Genomic DNA, 23,941 nt, shown 5'->3' on the forward strand with positions numbered 1-23,941 from the left:
AAACCCTTCCCACTTAGCATAAAAACTTAACAGAAACAAAAAGAACAAATGATGGACGGAATAATGAACAAAGCAAACATTCCACCCCCTCCAGTTACAGATCTGGGGTTAATTCATCGTTTTGTTTGCTCAACACGACACCCCAGTTTGGACATAGACATATGCAAATCAGTCTTGACCCTCTGCCTCATGGGAACAGTCCAGCCCAAACAGCCAGGCCAGAAGTGATGTACTAGGGACACAAGGTGCTGCTAAGGATGCAACTGTTACACAAAAGGTGCTGCTCAGGTAAACCCTGGGACAGGACAGGTGCTGCTGAGGATGCACCAAGGACACAAACTGTTACTAGAAATGCAGTAAAGTCACAAGATGCTGCTGCTGATGCATCCAGGAAACAAGAGTGCTGCTGAGGATACATCTTCTACAAAAACATGTGCTACTGAAAATGCACCATGTGAGGATGTGCCAGGAACACAAGAGGTGCTGCTGAGGACACACCCATAACACAAGGTGTGCTGTGGATGATGAATCATCTACAAACGAGATGTGCAGGGGACACTAGAGGTGCTACTGAGGTAAACCCTGGAAGAGAACCGCCAGCTGCTGTGGAGAATGCACCCAGGACAACCAATGAGTCATTGAGGATGCATCCAAGACACATGAAGTGCTGCTGACGATGCTCCTAGAACACAAGAGCTACTGCTAAAGATGCACGCAGTACACTGAAAGTGCTGCTGAGGCTGCAAGCGCAGCACAATAACGGCTACTGACAACTGGCCAAAGACACAAGAGGATGGGCGGAGGATGGATCATGTATACATAAGGTGTTTGTTGCTCAGGATGCAGATGGAGCACAATGAACTAGGGGAACAAAATGTGCTGGTGAGATAAATCCTCAGACAGAAGACGTTCCACTGAGGATGCACATGGACAAAAGAGGTGCTGCTGATGCTTGCACAACACAAAAAGTACTGCTGAGGGTACATTGAAGGTCACAGGGCATACAAGAAGCCCCTGAGGTAACCCTGGGGCAGTTGTGGTGCTGCTGATGATGATACGGCAGGGACACATCAACAGAAGAGGTGCTGCTGAGGATGGAGACAGAGGAGGTGCTGCGGATGATGGAGACCGGACACAAGAGGAGCTGGTGAAGATGCATACGGGACTAAAGTGGTGCTGGTGACGATGCACCTAGAACAGAGGTGATACTGGGAATGCATCATCTAAAGATGAAATGCTGCTGAGGATGCATCTGGGAGACAAGAGGTGTTTCTCAAGCTGCTAAAGTTAACCCCAAGACAGAAAACGTTATGTAGAGCATACATCTGGGACATAAGTGGTGGTGCTGCATTTAACCCTAGGGCAAAAGAAGAGGTGCAGAGGATGTACCAGTCAGAGAACAGGCGCTGTTGAGGATGCACACATCAAAAGAGGTGCTGATGAAACTAACTCTGAGACAGAAGAGGTGCTACTGAGAAAGTCATGAGAGAAGGAGCTCTGCTGAGGATGCACCAGCTACAGAAAAGGGTGCTTCAGGGTGCTAAAGGTTACTCCATGGCAGAAGATGTTCTCCTGACATACACACACACACACACAGCACAAGAGGTGCTGCTGAAGTTAACACCAGGGCAGATTATGTTCTCTTGAGCATCCACCTGGAACACACAGGAAGATGCGGAGGTTAATCATGGGACAGAAGAGTTTCTACTGAGGATGCACTCAGAGCACAGAAGGCGCTGCCAAAATTAACCCTAGAGATACTGTTGATGTAGCACAGAGAGCACAAGAGGCGGTGCGGAGGTTAACTTGGACAAAACAGGAGTAGTTGAGGTTAAGCCTGGGATAGAAGAGGTGCTGCTTAGAATGCACCAGGGGGAAAAAGGTGCTGCTGAGGATGCACCCAGGAAACAAAATGTGCTCCTGAGCACTCAAGGTACGAGGGGTGCTGCTGAGGATAACCTTAGGACTGAAGAGGTGCTTGTGAAGATGCAACCAGAGCACGTGAAGTACTTCTGAAGTTGGGCCTGTAAGAAAAAAGATGCAGCTGAGGTTACCGGAGAGGTAAAAGAGGAGCTGCTGATAAAGTTAGCACTGAAGCACAAGAGCTGCTGCTGAAGTTAGCCCTGAGACAGAAGAAGGGTGACTGAGATTAGCCCACGAGACAGGAAGGGGCGGCTAGGGTTAGACCCGAAGAAATAAGAGGGGTGGCTGAAGTTGGCCTGGAAACAGAAAAGGGATGGTTTAAGTTAGCCTAAGGTCTTTCCAAAAAAAGAGGGCCTTCTGGGAATAGCCTCAGAGACAGAAGAGGGGCAAAGAGAGGTTAGCACCAGAAACGGGACTGCTAAATTATGCCCACGAGACAGAAGAGTTAAGGCTGAGGTTACCTCCTGAGACAGAAGAGTTAAGGCTGAGGTTACCTCCTGAGACAGAAGAGTTAAGGCTGAGGTTACCTCCTGAGACAGAAGAGCGTGGCTGAGGCTACCTCCTGAGACAGAAGAGCGTGGCTGAGGCTACCTCCTGAGACAGAAGAGCGTGGCTGAGGCTACCTCCTGAGACAGAAGAGCGTGGCTGAGGCTACCTCCTGAGACAGAAGAGCGTGGCTGAGGCTACCTCCTGAGACAGAAGAGCGTGGCTGAGGCTACCTCCTGAGACAGAAGAGCGTGGCTCAGATTGTCTTCTGAGATAGAAGAGCACGACTGAGGGGACCCTGTGAGATAGAAGAGCACGACTGAGGGGACCCTGTGAGATAGAAGAGCACGACTGAGGGGACCCTGTGAGATAGAAGAGCACGACTGAGGGAACCCTGTGAGACAGAAGAGCACGACTGAGGGGACCCTGTGAGACAGAAGAGCACGACTGAGGCTACCCCGTGAGACAGAAGAGCACGACTGAGGCTACCCCGTGAGACAGAAGAGCACGACTGAGGCTACCCCGTGAGACAGAAGAGCACGACTGAGGAAACCCCGTGAGACAGAAGAGCACGACTGAGGAAACCCCGTGAGACAGAAGAGCACGACTGAGGAAACCCCGTGAGACAGAAGAGCACGACTGAGGTTACCCCGTGCGACAGAAGAGCGTGGCTGCGACAGAAGAGCGTGGCTGCGACAGAAGAGCGTGGCTGCGACAGAAGAGCGTGGCTGCGACAGAAGAGCGTGGCTGCGACAGAAGAGCGTGGCTGCGACAGAAGAGCGTGGCTGCGACAGAAGAGCGTGGCTGCGACAGAAGAGCGTGGCTGCGACAGAAGAGCGTGGCTGAGACAGAAGAGCGTGGCTGAGACAGAAGAGCGTGGCTGAGACAGAAGAGCGTGGCTGAGGCTACCTTCTGAGACAGAAGAGCGTGGCTGAGGCTACCTCCTGAGACAGAAGAGCACGACTGAGGAAACCCCGTGAGACAGAAGAGCACGACTGAGGTTACCCCGTGAGACAGAAGAGCACGACTGAGGTTACCCCGTGCGACAGAAGAGCGTGGCTGCAACAGAAGAGCGTGGCTGCGACAGAAGAGCGTGGCTGCGACAGAAGAGCGTGGCTGCGACAGAAGAGCGTGGCTGCGACAGAAGAGCGTGGCTGCGACAGAAGAGCGTGGCTGCGACAGAAGAGCGTGGCTGCGACAGAAGAGCGTGGCTGCGACAGAAGAGCGTGGCTGAGACAGAAGAGCGTGGCTGAGACAGAAGAGCGTGGCTGAGACAGAAGAGCGTGGCTGAGACAGAAGAGCGTGGCTGAGACAGAAGAGCGTGGCTGAGACAGAAGAGCGTGGCTGAGACAGAAGAGCGTGGCTGAGGCTACCTTCTGAGACAGAAGAGCGTGGCTGAGGCTACCTTCTGAGACAGAAGAGCGTGGCTGAGGCTACCTTCTGAGACAGAAGAGCGTGGCTGAGGCTACCTTCTGAGACAGAAGAGCGTGGCTGAGGCTACCTTCTGAGACAGAAGAGCGTGGCTGAGGCTACCTTCTGAGACAGAAGAGCGTGGCTGAGGCTACCTTCTGAGACAGAAGAGCGTGGCTGAGGCTACCTTCTGAGACAGAAGAGCGTGGCTGAGGCTACCTTCTGAGACAGAAGAGCGTGGCTGAGGCTACCTTCTGAGACAGAAGAGCATGGCTGAGGCTACCTTCTGAGACAGAAGAGCGTGGAGAAGGCAACCTTCTGAGGCAGAAGAGCGTAGTTGAGGTTACCTTCTGAGACAGAAGAGCATGGAGAAGGCAACCTTCTGAGGCAGAAGAGCGTAGTTGAGGTTACCTTCTGAGACAGAAGAGGAGAGACTGAGGTTACCTTCTGAGACAGAAGAGGAGAGGCTGAGGCTACCTTCTGAAACAGAAGAGCATGGAGAAGGCAACCTTCTGAGGCAGAAGAGCGTGGCTGAGGTTACCTTCTGAGACAGAAACGCGTAGCTGAGGTTACCTTCTGAGACAGAAGAGGAGAGGCTGAGGCTACCTTCGGATACAGAAGAGAGTGGCTGAGGCTACCTTCTGAAACAGAAGAGCATGGAGGAGGCAACCTTCTGAGGCAGAAGAGCATGGAGGAGGCAACCTTCTGAGGCAGAAGAGGGTGGCTGAGGTTACCTTCTGAGACAGGAGAGGCTGAGGCTACCTTCGGAGACAGAAGAGGGTGGCTGAGGCTACCTTCTGAAACAGAAGAGCATGGAGGAGGCAACCTTCTGAGGCAGAAGAGCATGGAGGAGGCAACCTTCTGAGGCAGAAGAACGTGGAGGAGGCATCCTTCTGAGGCAGAATAGGGTGGTTGAGGTTACCCTCTGAAAATTGACCAGGGGGGGGGGGGGAGGTGAGGATGGGGGGTGTGATGTGCGTTTTTTATTTTTTGACCATTTTTAGTGGGTGTACGAAGTACTAAGATCCCTTAACCAGTTCCCAACGGACAGGAGATGTTTCTTTACAACATTGCATCCTGAACGCAGCGGCGAGATCCATCTCGGTTCTGAAAAACAAATCAACCCAGTCCCAAGATATCTTAACCAGCTCTCAAAGGACAGGAGATGCATCCTTACAACATCTACATTGTGAACACAGCGCAAGATTTATCTCCATCCTGAAGAACACATCTTTCCAGTCCTAAGATCTCTTAACCAGCTCTCAGTGGACGGAAGATGCATCCATACAACAACTGCATCCTAAACGCAGCAGGGAGATTTCTCTCAATACTGGAGAACCCATCTATCCAGTTCCAAGATCCCTTAACCAGCTCCCAACGTACAGGGGATTCATTACTACTACAACTTCAGCCTTAACGCAGCGGCAAGATTTATCTCTATCCTGAAGAACCCATCTAATCCAGTCTTAAGATCTTCTAACCAGCTCCTAATGGACAGGGGAGGCATTGTTACTACAACTGTGGCCTGAACGCAGCAGGAAGATTTAGCTCCATCCTAAGGAACACATCTCTCCAGTCCTAGGATTTCTTAACCAGCTCTCAAAGGACAGGAGATGTGTCCTGAACATAGCGGGGAGATTTATCTCCATACTGAAGAACCCATCTATCCAGTCCTGAGATCTCATAACAATGCATCTCCTGTCCTTTAGGAGCTGGTTAAAACAACTGTGTCCTGAACATAGCGGGGAGATTTATCTCCATACTGAAGAACTCATCTAGCCAGTCCTAAGATCTCTTAACCAGCTCCTAATGGACAAGAGATGCGTCCTTACAATAACTGTGTCCTGAACGCAGCGGGGAGATTTATCTCCATCCTAAGCTCCATTGACCAGAACTTTAGGAAGCCAGGTCCACTTATGCAAAACAACTCGAACAGATCATCATGGTTTTGCCCTACGCTGGTCGCTCAAAAGAAGAGCTGCAAAAGGCTAGAACGTAACTGGGGGAAATCATATGATCCAGAGCTCAAAAAAGCTTACAAACCAGCCACACAGATCTACCACTATAGTATCAGAAAAGCACAAACGGCCTTCTTTGAAGAAAAAATAGCAAGGTCATCCAAGTGCTCCAAGGAGCTCTTTAAAATCGTTAAATCGCTTACAACAATAGAACCCGGAACAAACAGCTCCCAACACTCCAAAGAAAGATGCAATGGGTTTGCCTCATTTTTCAAGAGAAAAGTGGAAAATAACTACAACTCCCTCCACCCTAACTCCACCACGACATCGGGTGTCACAGAGGGACCCCATAGCACTTTAAACTCCCCTAGGAAGAGGGAACAAACGGGACCGCCCCACCTCTCCACCCAGTCCTCCCGTCCTTCCCGTAAATGAACAAAGAGATGGGGTGCTCCATATTACAGAATATGAAATCAGGCTCCCAGCTAGACCCGGCCCCACCAGATATCCTGGCCCAGGGTGGGAAAACGGTTTTCAGCCAACTTTCCAATCTAATCAATCTCTTTTGAAAAGGGCAAGGTACCCAAAGAGTGGAAACACGCCATCAGTAAACCCCTGCTAATAAAGACACAACTGGACCCCGCAGTTCTGGCCAACTATCGCCCAATATCCTTGTTGCCTATCTTAGGCAAGATTGCAGAGAAACACGCGAACAGCACGATCTCTAGTTTCCTTGAAAACTTCAATATCATACACCAGACCCAGATGGGATTCCGACCAAAACACAGCACTGAGTCAGCCTTGCTGGTGGTCACTGAAAAACTCAAATCCATCCTAGATCAAGGGAGAACCGCGGCTCTAGTGCTTTTGGATTTAAGCGCAGCGTACTATACAGTAGACCATACAGTGCTAATCCAGAGACTGGAGAGCGTTGGAATTAGAGGAACAGCCAACCAATGGGTTGCGTCGGACCTCAGTGAGAGATCCTTCCAATGTATGGAGGCCGGATTCAAGTCAGGCTCCCTCTCAGCACCTTGGGGAGTCCCTCAGGTACACATAATACAGGACTTTGGCCTCTCCATCGTGTCATATGCTGATGACACGTAACTAGTGTTCTCAATCTCAGACTTCCTAAACTCGGACTATAGACAACTTGTCCCTTGCCTGGAAAAAAATCGGATCTTGGATGGCTGATTGTAGCCTCAAATTGAATGGGGACAAAACAGAGCTAATGATCCTGGGCAGCAATTTCAGTCCTCACTCTGAGATTTCCTGGCCTGCTAACTGGGGGCGCCTCCTCCTCCTAAAACAGCTGTAAAAAAACCTAGGTATGTGGCTGGACAAGAACTTGATGATGGAGGTCCAGGCCAAATAATGATCAAGTACTTGCTTTGGGATACTCCGCATGATCAGAAAAATAATGTCACTGCTCCCAGAGTAGTCCAGGAAGACTATAGTCCAAGCCTTGGTGATATCAAGGCTGGACTACGGCAACTCCTTTTTTTCAAGGCTCTCCTAAATATGTCACAAATAGATTGCAAGTCGTACAGAATGCAGCGGCCCGACTGCTGTTAAACATCCCTACACACCACTCAGCTAGACCCTCACTGACAGAGCTTCACTGGCTCCCGGTCCAAGCCAGGATTAAATTTAAGTCTTTAAGCCTGGCTCACCGCGCCATGTATGTGAGAGGCCCCTCCCTGATCCAAAAGCTGGTCTCACACTATTCTCCCAGTCGGCACCTCAGGTCTAGCTTCAACTTCCTGATGAACCCAACCACATTAAAGAGAGCCAGACGGGGTGTAAGGTCATTCACCCATCTGGTGCCCAAATTATTGAACAGTATGGTTCCTGAACTCCGTCTCATTGAAAACGAAGCGTCCTTCAAAAAAAGACTCAAAACATTGCTTTTCCCCTAAATCCAAGTGCCAACAGCCTCCCCGACCTGCATCACCTCAGTGCTGAGATGCCTAAAGGTAGTCACCCGCTTTACAAATCCCCTAAACCTAAGGAACACATCTCGCCAGTCCTAGGATCTCTTAACCAGCTCTCAAAGGGCAGGAGATGAGTCCTTACAACAACTGCATCCTGAATGCAGTGGAGAGATTTATCTCTATACTGAAGAACCCATCTATCCGGTCCCAAGATCTCTTAACCAGCTCCCAACGGACAGGGGGATGCATTGTTACTACAAATGCAGCCAGAACGCAGCGGCGAGATTTATCTCCACAAAGCAGATCACATCTATCCAGCCCTAAGATCTCTTAACTAGCTCCCAATGGACAGGGGATGCATTGTTACTACAACTGCAGCCTGAACGCAGCAGGGAGATTTAGCTCCATCCTGAAGAACCCATCTATCCAGTCCTAAGATCTCTTAACCAGCTCCCTACGGACCGGCGATGCATCCTTACAACAACTGCATCGTGAACGTAGCAGCAAGATTTCGCTCCATCCCGCAGATCACATCTCTCTAGATGTAAGACCTCTTAACTGATCTCAATGGCCAGGAGATGCTGCCGTAGCGGTGGGTTTGATGTACATCACAAAGATCACATCTCTCCAGACCTAAGGTCTCTTATCTGGCCCTCAATCGACAGAAGCATTCTCAGAACTGCATGCATCACATATAAGGAAGGCCCTTCTTCAAAACTTGCCGCCGTATCTAGTACAGAAAGTGCAAATTCTAGGAAAGAATGGGAATTCAAGAAAAAGGGAATGATCCCTAGAAGTCCCAAAATTTAGGAAACAAAATACAGTTGTCCAATCGTTTACAAGGATTGCACCAAGAATTTGGAACGCCATTGTCGTGCTGTTCCCAGTAACTATCTTATGGTGCCTTGAAGAGAAGGATAAGAGTTCTTATTAGAAAGTGCAAGAGCATTCACCCGGCTCAAATCACACTTTTACCGAACCTTACCTGTTCTGTATTCTCATCTATGCTATGTATATGTCTTCTTCATTATAAAGTGCTCTGACATGGACATTGATGTGGTCCGTGCTTCATAATACTCCAAAATGTGCTGGTAGATACATAAATATAGCACGTGCAAGCAAAACCATGAGCGGGTGTAGCTTCAGGGGATGGGGTATATGGGGTGTTAAACCCCCTAATAAATGCATTTGCTGGTAAATAGTTGGGTCCAGGTACTTTCAGTCGGGTATAGTGAGTTGTCTGTCGGATTTCACATGGAATTTTTACATACACTCTCTACCTTTCTGTGTTTTGAAAGTGTTAACAAATGTGGGTAAGAGTACAAAGAACTATGTTTTTTATCACTTAGTACCCCTAGCAACCTGCATTCCTCTCCCTTTCCCTACCCCTGAAAAACACCACTCTAGCACCCTGCTTGTCGTATAATGCATTTTAACATTGTATGCCAACGCCATTGTTGGAAAATCTGAAGCTCACCCCCCCCTACAATCTTTCTAACCAAGTTATGCCCTTGAGGAGTACCTTTGCTCCCAGCATGGCAAATCTGTATATGTCAACAAAGAGAGGGATAGGTGGGTAAGATTAACGAGGTCCAGTGTACATACCCAAAAGACTGATGAGACAAAAAGGGTACAAAGTTCCTCAGGTCAGAGAAGAAAAAGTTATGGTTTCAGCAAAAAATGTCGTATGTCATGGATAGGGGGAAACCCTTAGTTGGAACTAGGGCCCTCACACACCCAGCAAGCTAGGTGTCATGCTTCATCATTTGAGCCTGCCCCTCGTCAGGTCTAAGCTGCAATTCCTGACGGGCTCCCAATAATGGGGCTCTTTGGCGGGGATCTTCTGTTCCTGCCGAAGGGTGCTGTGGGGGTAAGGGGCCCTAGAATGTGTAGATGTGGTGTAAGGATAAAATAGGTACTGTTAGTCCACAAAAAAATGTATTTAATGGAGTGGTAAACAGCCTAATTAAAAGAAATGAGAAAAGTGAGGTGGGGATAGCTACTAGTGGTTATGACGCTAGTTGTGTATGCCCTACTCTCAAAAAGATCAACATGTTTCTTGCCTATAAAGCCAGTAAGTGGTCACGGCAATTCGTCAGGATCAAAAAACATAGACTATCTACAACAAAGGTATGTGTGTTTTACATACCCGAGAGGTGCTCAGGAGTAACCTCTTGTATTAGCAAGACAATCTTGCAGCAGTCTCCGGCGGGTAAAAAGGACTCCCAACGTGGGTCCTGCGTCGTTCGACGCGTGGGATGAAAGACCTACCCCTGTCGCCGGACCTGGGATGGGTCAAATCTGTATATGCACAGCTTTGACTCCATACACAGCTCTCCTCCAGACAACCCGTACTCTGGGAATCTCAGGATATGGATAAGGTATATATACACGATATCTCGGTTATTTGAGAAGGTGATCTGGAATCTTTACATAGCTTCTCCAGATGGCTTAATACAAGGGACTCCAATCTCAAATTTACCTGTGAATTTAGTATGGTGTCCCCACCTTTCTTGGACCTCCTACTAACCCTAAACACCGAGTCATTGGTTCTGAACTATAGAAGAAACGAATGGCACGAAACTCACCTCTGCTATAACAGCTTCCATTGCTGGGCACTGAGAGACAATCTGCCGGTGGGCCAATTCTTAGGCATCAGGAGGAGTTGCACCAAACTAGCCAAATTCAAAGGTCTTGAAGCTATACTCAATGACCATCTGTCCCAGAGGTCTTCCCCAACACAATCCTAACAATAGAGCGGCAAAGAGAGACAGAAACAACATTAGGGAAGCCCTGTTGGAGACACATCCCAAAAAACAAACACACAGACTCGTCTGTGTAAGTACATACTGTCATCAAACCAACACAGTCAAAAGTATAGTGAATAAGAACTGGGCAATTCTGAAAAAAGGAGGGAAGAGTTTACCTAAGCCCCTATTTGCCCTACAACGCAGCAAGAATATTTGGGACAAGGTTATCCACACTAGACCGCCACCCGATCCACACAGGACAGATTAGAACACTTTGTGGTCCCTCCCATCTGTCAAGGGACACTTTCCATGTGGGTCCGGTTCAGTTTGTACTTACATCCAAGCAATGTTAAAAATTGATCTAGGACTCAAAACACCATGAGAACTCCTAAAAGAAACCAACGTAAACACAGAAGAGGTAATATACCTACTCAGGTGCCCATGTAAACCTGTAAAGTCAGGACCAGAATCATCCAACAATGGAGCTCGGTGAGATGTAAAAAAAACCAATACCAAACTCAGACATTTTCTAGAATTTGCTCATACAGAAAATTATATAATGTGGTTGGTGATAGATAAACCAATCTTCTAACCAACCATGGGCTCCCTTGAATCAGTCCTCCTACACAGAACAACACTGGGTTTGTAGACTTACTAAAGACATACGTGGGTTCCCTGGACTAGTATAGGGCCTGATCCCCTTTAACAACCTCAGATACCCGGAAATACCCCCTAAAAACCCAGTATGGCCGTGTCATTCAATGCCCAAAACTGAATTGGTAGAGTAGCTCGATCGCTGCGCTTGCCTCCTGGGTGACTTGGTTTACTTTGGTTTCCTTGGTAACTTTGATGGGTCTTCTGTTCCATAAACCACTTCAGAACGATGCGATACCGTTCCCCTAGGTGATGACCAATCACACAATACAAAACTCCACAAACAAAGGATGCATGGGAAGAAGTACCATGAAACACTCTGAATAAGCACCGGGTATGCAGCACTCTGCTACCCATGTGCAGCATATCTGACAGTCTATATACCTACACTGTTTGATTTCGTTTTTTTCCTTTTTACAGTCTCCAAAATTATTTTCAATTTTCTAAATCACTGATCCTAAGTAGTACAACCACACTTTGATCCTGTTGAATAATGGGATAGCCTATTTCCTTTGGTTTCACTCCACTTGATCTTATGATTACATATCCCACTATTCAATAGTAGTCAGTGACGCGCGCCTCGCACCCGAGATGCACGTCACAGACTGACTACTCAAACAGGACGCGGGCGGTGGTCGATTTTGACTCTCGCCGGGACGTCGGTTTCAGAGCTGCACTGGCTAAGAATGTAAGTGGTGCAGATGATGGACACTCTGTTGCCTCCCGTCAGGAGTATTCAAAATCCAACGTACATGCGACTGTTGTTCCCAATCATTTTGGGGGGATGGGACTACCAGGCTAGTCAAGGGTCCGCGTCTGTGCTTTATTACATGTTTTCCACTGCATGTCTCTACATGCTTGAAACTACTGTCCCTACCTCCCCTTTTAGGATGGCACGTCACCGTTCTAACTTGCGTTCCTTCACACGCGACCTAAGATAGTGCCATATTTAGTATTGTTGCCTGTCCTTGCACTGCGAGACCATCCATCCTTATTACTGAACAGTGTGGGCATAAAGCAACATCAATTGGTTCACATGCATGTAACTAACCTGATTTTAATGCTTTCAATCATGCTTAATAAGAAACTTCTTATGGCATTATTATGGATTTCTCAATGAAGCATATGCCTGTGATAACACTGCATTACACATGCACACTGCCAGATTGGCATATTATGCCTCCATTGACATTTGATTCCCCATATTTCTATGTGCCTCTTTTTGATTTTCTGTTGGGTGCTGCAAGACGTACCAAGTGTTTCGAGAGAGGACATCACGTCTCTTATCATTAGGTAAGACATTTTATTTTGTGGAAAGTGAAGTTGTGATACTTACCATATCACCAAAACTGGTGGAGAGCCTGAATAGACACCATGCACTGATGAAATTGAGCTGCCAATTGAAATCCTTGAATGTGCTGTGATTGTTTATGTCCTTTGTTTTCCTCTCATTACTATTTTTTCTCATAATTATTTTCAAAAAGACGGTGGACCCAGAACATACACAATTCATTGCTACCCTGACCCCTTTGATTCCTTTTTGGCCTGTATATTTTGTTGTGATCACAATCTTACGCAGAGTGACTATATTTTTTGTAGGTCCTGTCGAATGCCACGGAAACCCTTTCGGGGGCCATGTATGGGCAAAAACATTATGACCACCGATAGGGGTATATTTGTTTAAACCCCCAGTCCTCTTTTTAACTCTATCCCAGTGGTCCACTGTTAGAAAAGGTAGACGGACCGGGAGGGTCGGCCGGGGTCAGGAGGAGAGGTCTCCGGGGAGAGCCGTCTCCAGCGATCGTACAGACAAGTAACTTCCCCCCCCCCCACAGACAGATATCACACACGGATAAGGTTCAGCGTTCTTTATAAGCACTTATTTAAGGTACGGTTGAATGGTACAAGGAGGTCTGGACTCAGGGGTCCCCTCGATTAGAGTCTCGCAAGGTAGGGAAGGGGGTAGCGGGGCAGTCTATTTACCAATCAGGTAGTTCTGATGAGATGATGATGAGCTCACAATCCTCGAGCTTGGTGGTTAGGTGGTACGGGCCGCGGCAGCGCCAGCAGGTCCCGGTGTGGATGGTCGATACAACGGGCCGCGGCAGCGCCAGCAGGTCCCCGGAAGATATACGGTCCGCGGCAGCGCCAGCAGGTCCCGGTGAGGATGGTCGTTACAACGGGCCGCGGCAGCGCCAGCAGGTCCCCGGGAGATATACGGTCCGCGGCAGCGCCAGCAGGTCCCGGTGAGGATGGTCGTTACAACGGGCCGCGGCAGCGCCAGCAGGTCCCAGGAAGATGACTGTTGCAGAAGGCCGCGGCAGCGCCAGCAGGCAGGACGATGGTTCACAAGAGCGGGCTACGGCAGCGCCAGTAGACCGTCAAGGTTGAGTTCACTCGGTGTCTCTCGACTCCAGGATACAACTGCCTTCCTGCTCCGGAGCTGCCTCAGTTATAGGGCTGGTGCCCTTTGATGTCCGGACCCTCGCACTTGGAGGTCGGAGGGTCCGGGATGAAGGTGTCCAGACTCCCAGCAGGGGGTGGAGCCAGTGCCTGGGGGAGCTGGGGGCGATCGGCACCTGGCGGGGGAGAGCCCTTGACAGTTCGTTCTCCCATTGACTTGCCAAGTGGTCCGCTCACCTCCTGGGTGGATGGTGGTGCCGGGATGTCGGGGCCGGCCAGGCCCGGGGTTAGGGTCGAGGGGAGGCCATGCGGCCGCGTGGTGCAGGGCCCCCGATGGCGGCTTGACCCGGCCGAGGAAGCCGGTGGGGCTGGACCCCGTGATGAGTAGGGGTCCGAGGGCAGAGGGTCCGTCGGGAGACGGAGTACAGGTGCTTGTCGTGGGGATATGCCAGGTGGGCCGGAGTTCGGGCCCTGTCGAGCGGGGAGGGAGCAAGCCGTCTGTGAGGCCTGTCCAACATGCGTCCCCCCCAGCTGAAGGCGGGGAGAGTCACCCATCTCCTTGGGGACTCTCTTCGTCGAGGCGGAAAAAGCGGGACAGGCCATCCGCGTTGGCGTGGTCTTGGCCTGGTCGGTGCTCCACGGTGAAGTCCATTCCCTGCAGGGAAATGGACCAGCGCAAGAGTTTTGGGTTTTCCCCCCGCATCTGCATCAGCCATTGCAGGGGTCGATGGTCGGTTTGTACCCGGAAGTGGGTACCGAAGAGATAGGGTCGGAGCTTTTTGAGGGCCCACACTACTGCAAATGCCTCCCTCTCGATGGTGCTCCAACGCTGTTCTCGGGCCAGGAGACGTCGACTGATGAAGGCCACCGGCTGGTCATGACCTTCGGGGTTCAACTGAGAGAGGACGGCTCCGATGCCGTGGTCGGAGGCGTCGGTCTGCACCACAAATTCCCGACTGTAATCGGGGGCCTGGAGCACCGGGGCGGTGCACAGGGCGGCCTTCAGCTCCTCGAAGGCCGCTTGACAATCAGGAGTCCAGTTGACCCGCTTCGGTTGGTTCTTGGATGTGAGACCCGTGAGGGGCCCCACGATGCTGCCGTAGTCCTTCACGAACCGCCGGTAGTAGCCGGTGAGCCCCAGGAAGGCTCGGACTTCGGTCTGGGTAACGGGGGGCTGCCAGGACTGGATGGCAGCAATCTTAAGTTGTAGTGGGGCCACCAGCCCGCTCCCCACTTGGTGCCCAAGGTAGGTCACAGACCCTTGGCCAATCTGGCACTTGCCGGCCTTAATGGTGAGGCCGGCCCGCTGGAGGGCGTGTAGGACCTCCTGGAGGTGACGGAGGTGGTCGGACCAGTGGCGGCTGTATACAGCGATATCGTCCAGGTAGGCAGCGCTGAATTCTTCAAGTCCCGCCAAGACCTGGTTCACAAGGCGTTGGAACGTGGCGGGGGCATTCTTCATGCCAAAGGGCATGACCTTAAATTGATAGTGGCCATCGGGGGTAGAGAAGGCTGACCGTTCCTGGGCCCTGGGTGTGAGGCCGATCTGCCAGTAGCCCGCCGTTAGGTCGAAGATACTAAGGTAGCGGGCGGCACCCAGCCGGTCGATCAGCTCGTCTGCTCGGGGGATGGGATGAGCGTCGGTCCGGGTGACAGCGTTCAAGCCCCGGTAGTCGACGCAGAATCTCAGTTCAGGGACGGAGCCGGGGGCAGCGGCCTTGGGAACTAATACGACCGGACTGGCCCAGGGACTGTCCGAGGGCTTGATGACCCCGATCGTGAGCATCTTGGCCACTTCCTCCTGTATGCAGGCCCGTACCCGATCTGGTACGCGGTAGGCCCGGTGCCAGACAGGGGGACTGTCCCCGGTGTCTACGTCGTGCAGACACCAGGGGGTGACCCCGGGGGTGAGGGAGAACAGGGCAGCGAACTGCAGCAGGAGGTCCCGGCAGTCCTGGCGTTGCTCCGAAGTGAGGGCGTCAGAGAGCCGGACCCCGTCCACGGAGCCGTCCTTCTCCTGAGTCTTCAGGAGATCCGGGAGGGGCTCGGAGTCTTCTTCCGTGCCACTGTCTGTAGCCATCAAGAGGCTTAGTTCGGATCGCACAAAGTGTGGTTTGAGCCGGTTGGTGTGGAGGACCCGAAGGGGGTTCCGGGAAGACCCCATGTCGATGAGGTAAGTGACGGGGCTTTTGAGCTCGACCACTTTGAAGGGCCCCGTCCACTTATCCTGCAAGGCACATGGTTCGGTGGGGGACATCACCCATACTTGCTGCCCAGGCTCGAATTCAACGGAGGAGGCATTGTGATCATACCACCTCTTCATGTCCTCCTGGCTGGCCTCGAGGTTCGCCTTGGCCATCTCCCTGAAGCGCCGGGTCTGGTTTCGTAAGGCCAGGATGTATTTGAAGACGTCTGGAGGGGTCGTGAGGGGGGCCATCTCCCAACCTTCCTTGACTAGGCTGAGGGGCCCTCGCACAGGGTGCCCGTAGAGGAGTTCAAAGGGGCTAAAACCGAGGGACTTCTGGGGAACTTCTCGGTAGGCGAAGAGGAGGCACGGGAGCAGTACATCCCACTGGCGACGGAGAGGCTCTTCCAATCCCCCAATCATCCCTTTGAGAGTGCGGTTAAAACGCTCCACTAGTCCGTTCCCTTGGGGGTGATAGGGGGTCGTGAATCTGTAGGTGACCCCGCATTGTTGCCAGAGGGACTTCATGTATTTGGATATGAAATTCGTACCTCGGTCGCTGACGACTTCTCGGGGGAAGCCTACCCGGGAGAAGATCCCCATCAGGGCCCGGCCAACCACCGGAGCGGTCACTGTCCGTAGGGGCACCGCCTCGGGGTAGCGGGTGGCATGGTCCACTAGTACCAAGATGAACCTGTGTCCTTGCGCCGTGCGGGGGTCCAGAGGTCCCACAATGTCTATCCCCACCCTCTCGAACAGGGTGGTGACCACAGGGAAGGGTTGCAGAGGGGCTTTCAGCTTCCGACCACTCTTCCCGCTGGCTTGGCACGTGGGGCAAGATCGGCAGTGGTTCAGGACGTCATTCCTCATTTTCGGCCAGAAAAAGTGGGTCACCAGGCGACTGTACGTTTTGTCCTGGCCCAGGTGTCCAGCCAGGGGGACGTCGTGGGCCAGGTTGAGCAGAAAGTCTCGGAAGCGGAGCGGTACCACCAGAACTCGACCGGCCCCCAGCTCGGCGATTCTTTGCTCGCTGTAGAGCAGGTCGTTATCCCAGTAGACCCAGTGGGTTCCGGTGGTGTCCCCGGCGTTTTGGGTGCTGGCTTGTTGGCGGAGTCCCTCGAGGGAGGGACAGGTCTTTTGTTCCTGGCGGAACTGTTCTTGGGTGGGCCCCCCTTCTTGCCGCCACTGAGCCAGATCCGGGAGGTCCTGGTGTTGCGCGTCTTCTTCGGTAGTCGGGTCCGGGAGGTCGGACTCGCCGTTGTCCTCTACGGGGGCAACCGGGGGCGGAGGTGCTGGCCATTCGGTTTCTTCTGATCGGGGGGCGGCACGGGCGGCCATGGATCGGGTGGTTACGCAGGCCCAGTCCGGGAGGCCCAGCATCCCCAAGTGCTCTCTTTTCTCGACGGTGGCCCACGGGGAACTCTCGAGGTCATTCCCCAGGAGGCAGTCCACGGGGGCATCGTCGCGGACCGTCACCTTCAGTAGGCCGGAGACCCCTCCCCATTCAAACGGGACGCAGGCCATCTTACACATGCTCTCAGAGTTATCCGCCGAGCGGACGGAGCAGAGAATGTTCGGCAGGATCTGCTCGGGCTTTACCAGGTGACAGCGGACGGCCGTCACGCTGGCGCCGGTGTCACGCAATGCCTCGGCTCTCTGTCCATTAATGGTCACCCACTGACCGTATTTTCTGGTGTTGGCGGGTAGGGGAGCCCGCGGAACCATGTCTCTTCCCCCTAAGCATGCCAGGACCATGGCGGCCGGTTCCCACCCTTGCTGGGCCGGCTCATACTCTTCGGGTCCCTCCGATGATTGCTCTTCCCCGAGGGCAGCGGCAGCTACCTGGCGGGGCTTGGGTGTTTGGTTCTGCGGGCAGCTCGGGTCATTGGCGTAGTGGCCGACTCGCTGGCATCGGTGGCACGTGACGTTGGCCCGGAACCCAGGACGCAACGGGGGGTTGCTCCGGCCGGCCGGAGGCGGGGTGCTGGCCACGGGGGTTGCCGGCAAGGCGTCTCTCCCTCGCCCCTGGCCTCCTCCTCCACCCCGAGGACGGTGCTGGCTTTGGTTGCTTCGATTCTGCTCGTGTGGCCCTCTCCGGCCCACTCGGGTGCTTTCCCATCGGTCAGCTTCGGCGGCGAGCTGCCGGGGGTCAGTCAGCTTACTGTCGAGTAGGTGCTGCCTGAGCTCGACGAAACAGTTGTTTGACAGGTGCTCCCATACCATAAGGTTGAAGAGTTGTTCATAGGTGGTGACCTGACTTCCCTTGATCCAACCCTCGAAGGCCCGGCTGAAATAGTTCACGTATTCTACCCAAGTTGTACCTGGGATCCGGGTGCAGTCTCGGAACCTCTGGCGGTACATCTCGGGCGTGAGGCCGTAGCGGGCGAGGAGGGCAGCCTTCATGTGGTCGTAGGACGACATTTGGTGATCGGGGAGCTGTAGTAGGGCATCGCGACCCTCGTTGATAAATCTCCCCCAAAGTCCGGCTCCCCAATCACTCCGGTCGATCCGGTGGGAGGTCATTGCGATCTCATAGGCTTTAAACCACTGTTGTATGTCGTCTTCTCGGACATACTCGCGGACCACATCCTTGGGGATGTGAACTTTTTTCTCAATTGGCCCCGGGGTGTGTGGTCGCTCAGGCACCCCCAGTTCCTTATTCTGTTTGCGCAGTTCTATTTCCGCCAGTCGGCGCTCGTGCTCGAGCGTTATTTTTTTCTCTTCCAGCTCTCTCTGTCTCTGCTTTTCTTCTCGTTCCTCTCGAAGCCGCATATGCTCGAGGTTGAGTTTCTGTTCAGCTAACTTGAGTTCCCCATCCATCTTGAGTCGTGCCATCTCTAATTCGTGTAATCTGACTCTGTCTCTTTCTCGTATCTCCTCCTGCGAGAGGCCCGTTCCCCGTTCCTCGGGAGCCGTGGCGTTCCCCTCTGGTGTGATGCTGTTTTGGTCTGGTGTGACGCTGCTTTGGTCGGAGGGTCCTGCGACCCCAGTTTCTGTCCATGACTCAAGAGCGCGCTTTAGATCATCCTTGGTACTCAGGCCGGTGGTAGCAATGCCAAGTTCTATGCAAAATTGTCTCAGTTCGCGGTGGTTGTATTCTTCTAATTTCTCCATTTGGAACTTCTCGGTGGAGCTGCTATCTTTGGTCGACATCGTGTTTTGTCGTGGGGTGAGCTACTCTCTGTACGATTACGCGTTGATTCGGATCGCGCCGCTGGCCACCAATGTTAGAAAAGGTAGACGGACCGGGAGGGTCGGCCGGGGTCAGGAGGAGAGGTCTCCGGGGAGAGCCGTCTCCAGCGATCGTACAGACAAGTAACTTCCCCCCCCCCACAGACAGATATCACACACGGATAAGGTTCAGCGTTCTTTATAAGCACTTATTTAAGGTACGGTTGAATGGTACAAGGAGGTCTGGACTCAGGGGTCCCCTCGATTAGAGTCTCGCAAGGTAGGGAAGGGGGTAGCGGGGCAGTCTATTTACCAATCAGGTAGTTCTGATGAGATGATGATGAGCTCACAATCCTCGAGCTTGGTGGTTAGGTGGTACGGGCCGCGGCAGCGCCAGCAGGTCCCGGTGTGGATGGTCGATACAACGGGCCGCGGCAGCGCCAGCAGGTCCCCGGAAGATATACGGTCCGCGGCAGCGCCAGCAGGTCCCGGTGAGGATGGTCGTTACAACGGGCCGCGGCAGCGCCAGCAGGTCCCCGGGAGATATACGGTCCGCGGCAGCGCCAGCAGGTCCCGGTGAGGATGGTCGTTACAACGGGCCGCGGCAGCGCCAGCAGGTCCCAGGAAGATGACTGTTGCAGAAGGCCGCGGCAGCGCCAGCAGGCAGGACGATGGTTCACAAGAGCGGGCTACGGCAGCGCCAGTAGACCGTCAAGGTTGAGTTCACTCGGTGTCTCTCGACTCCAGGATACAACTGCCTTCCTGCTCCGGAGCTGCCTCAGTTATAGGGCTGGTGCCCTTTGATGTCCGGACCCTCGCACTTGGAGGTCGGAGGGTCCGGGATGAAGGTGTCCAGACTCCCAGCAGGGGGTGGAGCCAGTGCCTGGGGGAGCTGGGGGCGATCGGCACCTGGCGGGGGAGAGCCCTTGACAGTTCGTTCTCCCATTGACTTGCCAAGTGGTCCGCTCACCTCCTGGGTGGATGGTGGTGCCGGGATGTCGGGGCCGGCCAGGCCCGGGGTTAGGGTCGAGGGGAGGCCATGCGGCCGCGTGGTGCAGGGCCCCCGATGGCGGCTTGACCCGGCCGGGGAAGCCGGTGGGGCTGGACCCCGTGATGAGTAGGGGTCCGAGGGCAGAGGGTCCGTCGGGAGACGGAGTACAGGTGCTTGTCGTGGGGATATGCCAGGTGGGCCGGAGTTCGGGCCCTGTCGAGCGGGGAGGGAGCAAGCCGTCTGTGAGGCCTGTCCAACATCCACTGAATAAAGTTAACCCGGCCCCCTGGAGATAGTTTTATTTACCACCATTCTTTGCTCTCTGCCCCTCACTGATCCCACTTCACTGCTCATCTTTGAAAACACCGCCGCTCTTCCCAATAGAGGAGATGTAACCCACACCAGGGGCCTTGCAGTCCAGGTGTGAGGAGGGAACCCAAAGATGAAGCATGTCACCTTCAGGTGAGTGAGGGTTCTTGCCCTAAAAAGGATCTCTTCCCTGGCAGCTCCATCACGCATACACAGGACACTATTTGATGTGTGAGGTCTACCTGTCCTGATTCATTCTATAACCTGGCGTACATGCAAGTTTCAACGAACGCCCCTGACCATGAGCAGATAGAACAATAAAAACATAATTTAAACATTTACAAACAGAAGTATAAATATGTACAAAACAAACAATAAAAAGCGAAAACTACATTAGCCCAGAACCTTTATCGCATAACCTTTCACATAATTTAAACTCATGTTATTATATTGTTAAATATAAAGGCAAGCACTCTGTAGATGTGCCACTGACGGAGGCGTCCAGCTGTTCCCCCCCCCCCCCCTCCCCTGAGCACCAATGAGCAGCCTGTGACACTGGAGGAAAGGCTGTCATGCTCCCAGGGGTGGCTGCTGCGCACAGGGAACCTGGGGTATTATTAGCACATTACTTCTGCTTTCCACCTCCCCTGCCAGAGGCACTAGACTGAAACGTATTGTCCCCAAACATTCATTAATGTCCGTGAACAAAAATAGAATCCTGCACCCAACACTGACTTGTCACAGATAAACTAGGACTTTGAGGCTGGGCGTGTGGTATGCAACGGGGAGGGAGGGAACGTGCACCACAAGAGAGCGAGTGAACGTGTACTGCAAGACAGAGCGAGTTAACGTGTACCGTAAGAGTGAGTGAAAGTGCATTGCACGCAACAGCGAGTCAGCGTGCACAGCAAGAGAGAGAGCGAGCGAACTTGCGCCACAAGGGAGTGCGAGCGAACGTGCGCCAGAAGAGAGCGAGCGTGCGCCAGAAGAGAGCGAGCGAACGTGCGCCAGAAGAGAGCGAGCGAACGTGCACCAGAAGAGAGCGAGCAAACGTGCACCAGAAGAGAGCGAGCAAACGTGCACCAGAAGAGAGCGAGCAAACGTGCACCAGAAGAGAGCGAGCAAACGTGCACCAGAAGAGAGCGAGCAAACGTGCGCCACAAGGGAAAGCGAGCAAACGTGCGCCACAAGGGAAAGCGAGCAAACGTGCGCCACAAGGGAAAGCGAGCAAACGTGCGCCACAAGGGAAAGCGAGCAAACGTGCGCCACAAGGGAAAGCGAGCAAACGTACGCCACAAGGGAAAGCGAGCGAAGGTGCGCCACAAGGGAAAGCGAGCGAAGGTGCGCCACAAGGGAAAGCGAGCGAACGTGCGCCACAAGGGAAAGCGAGCAAACGTGCGCCACAAGGGAAAGCGAGCAAACGTGCGCCACAAGGGAAAGCGAGCAAACGTGCGCCACAAGGGAAAGCGAGCGAACGTGCGCCACAAGGGAAAGCGAGCGAACGTGCGCCACAAGGGAAAGCGAGCGAAGGTGCGCCACAAGGGAAAGCGAGCGAAGGTGCGCCACAAGGGAAAGCGAGCGAAGGTGCGCCACAAGGGAAAGCGAGCGAAGGTGCGCCACAAGGGAAAGCGAGCGAAGGTGCGCCACAAGGGAAAGCGAGCGAACGTGCGCCACAAGGGAAAGCGAGCGAACGTGCGCCACAAGGGAAAGCGAGCGAACGTGCGCCACAAGGGAAAGCGAGCGAACGTGCGCCACAAGGGAAAGCGAGCGAACGTGCGCCACAAGGGAAAGCGAGCGAACGTGCGCCACAAGGGAAAGCGAGCGAACGTGCGCCACAAGGGAAAGCGAGCGAACGTGCGCCACAAGGGAGAGCGAGCGAACGTGCGCCACAAGGGAGAGCGAGCGAACGTGCGCCACAAGGGAGAGCGAGCGAAGGTGCGCCACAAGGGAGAGCGAGCGAAGGTGCGCCACAAGGGAGAGCGAGCGAAGGTGCGCCACAAGGGAGAGCGAGCGAAGGTGCGCCACAAGGGAGAGCGAGCGAAGGTGCGCCACAAGGGAGAGCGAGCGAAGGTGCGCCACAAGGGAGAGCGAGCGAAGGTGCGCCACAAGGGAGAGCGAGCGAAGGTGCGCCACAAGGGAGAGCGAGCGAAGGTGCGCCACAAGGGAGAGCGAGCGAAGGTGCGCCACAAGGGAGAGCGAGCGAAGGTGCGCCACAAGGGAGAGCGAGCGAAGGTGCGCCACAAGGGAGAGCGAGCGAAGGTGCGCCACAAGGGAGAGCGAGCGAAGGTGCGCCACAAGGGAGAGCGCGCGAACGTGCGTCACAAGGGAGAGCGCGCGAACGTGCGTCACAAGGGAGAGCGCGCGAACGTGCGTCACAAGGGAGAGCGCGCGAACGTGCGTCACAAGGGAGAGCGCGCGAAGGTGCGCCACAAGGGAGAGCGCGCAAACGTGCGCCACAAGGGAGAGCGCGCAAACGTGCGCCACAAGGGAGAGCGCGCAAACGTGCGCCACAAGGGAGAGCGAGTGAACGTGCGCCACAAGGTAGAGCGAGTGAACGTGCGCCACAAGGTAGAGCGAGCGAACGTGCACCACAACAGAGCGAGCGAACGTGCACCACAACAGAGCGAGCGAACGTGCACCACAACAGAGCGAGCGAACGTGCACCACAACAGAGCGAGCGAACGTGCACCACAACAGAGCGAGCGTGCACCACAACAGAGCGAGCGAACGTGCTCCGCGAGTGAACGTGCTCCACAAGAAAGCGAGCGAACGTGCTCCGCGAGTGAACGTGGTCCACAAGAGAGCGAGTGAATGTGCTCCACAAGAGAGAAGCAATGGACGTGCACCACAAGAGAGAGCAAGTGAACAAGCACCAGAAGAGAGAGGGAGTGAATAAGCACAAGAGGTTGGAATTGTGCTATGCAACCAGGAGTGAGTGACCACAAGAGAGCGAGTGAAGGTACACCACAAGAGAGCGAGTGACAAGAGAGTGCAAATACACATGCACCATGAGAGAGAGAGAAAGAAAAAGAGAGAAAGAGAGAGAAAGAGAGAGAAAGAGAGAGAAAGAGAGAGAGCGAGAGAGCGAGAGAGCGAGAGAGCGAGAGAGCGAGAGAGCGAGAGAGCGAGAGAGCGAGAGAGCGAGAGAGCGAGAGAGCGAGAGAAAGAGAGAAAGAGAGAGAAAGAGAGAGAAAGAGAGAGAAAGAGAGAGAAAGAGAGAGAAAGAGAGAGAAAGAGAGAGAAAGAGAGAGAAAGAGAGAGAGAGAGAGAGCGAGAGAGCGAGAGAGCGAGAGAGCGAGAGAGCGAGAGAGCGAGAGAGCGAGAGAGAGAGAGCGAGAGAGAGAAAGAGAAAGAGAGAGAGAAAGAGAGAGCGAGAAAGAGAAAGAGAGCGAGAGAGAAAGAGAGCGAGAGAGAGCGAGAAAGAGAAAGAGAGCGAGAGAGAAAGAGAGCGAGAGAGAAAGAGAGCGAGAGAGAAAGAGAGCGAGAGAGAAAGAGAGCGAGAGAGAAAGAGCGAGAGAGAAAGAGCGAGAGAGAAAGAGCGAGAGAGAAAGAGCGAGAGAGCGAGAGAGCGAGAGAGCGAGAGAGCGAGAGAGCGAGAGAGCGAGAGAGCGAGAGAGAAAGAGAAAGAGAAAGAGAAAGAGAAAGAGAAAGAGAAAGAGAAAGAGAAAGAGAAAGAGAAAGAGAAAGAGAAAGAAAGATAAAGAGAACGAAATTGCCCCACAAGAGATTGGAAATGTGGTGTGCAACTGGGTGCAGGGGAACGTTCA

At 53.3% G+C, this 23,941-nt stretch overlaps 1 protein-coding gene across 2 annotated transcripts in view; it reads right to left on the reverse strand.

The window, feature by feature from the left end:
- IPO13 (importin 13) overlaps positions 1-23,941 on the reverse strand; it is a 560,046-nt gene that overhangs the window by 435,329 nt on the left and 100,776 nt on the right. Inside the window, exon 2 of one of the 2 annotated variants that reach the window (XM_085602929.1) lies at positions 10,300-10,457. The exons of the other annotated variant lie outside the window; for it this stretch is intronic. Coding sequence (XP_085459055.1) covers positions 10,300-10,320 — 21 coding nt within the window. The 5' untranslated portion in view covers positions 10,321-10,457. The remainder of the gene's footprint in view (positions 1-10,299; positions 10,458-23,941) is intronic. 2 annotated transcript variants of the gene reach the window in all.

Source organism: Triturus cristatus, chromosome 4_2, assembly GCF_964204655.1.
Source record: "Triturus cristatus chromosome 4_2, aTriCri1.1, whole genome shotgun sequence".
Classification (NCBI taxonomy): domain Eukaryota; kingdom Metazoa; phylum Chordata; class Amphibia; order Caudata; family Salamandridae; genus Triturus; species Triturus cristatus.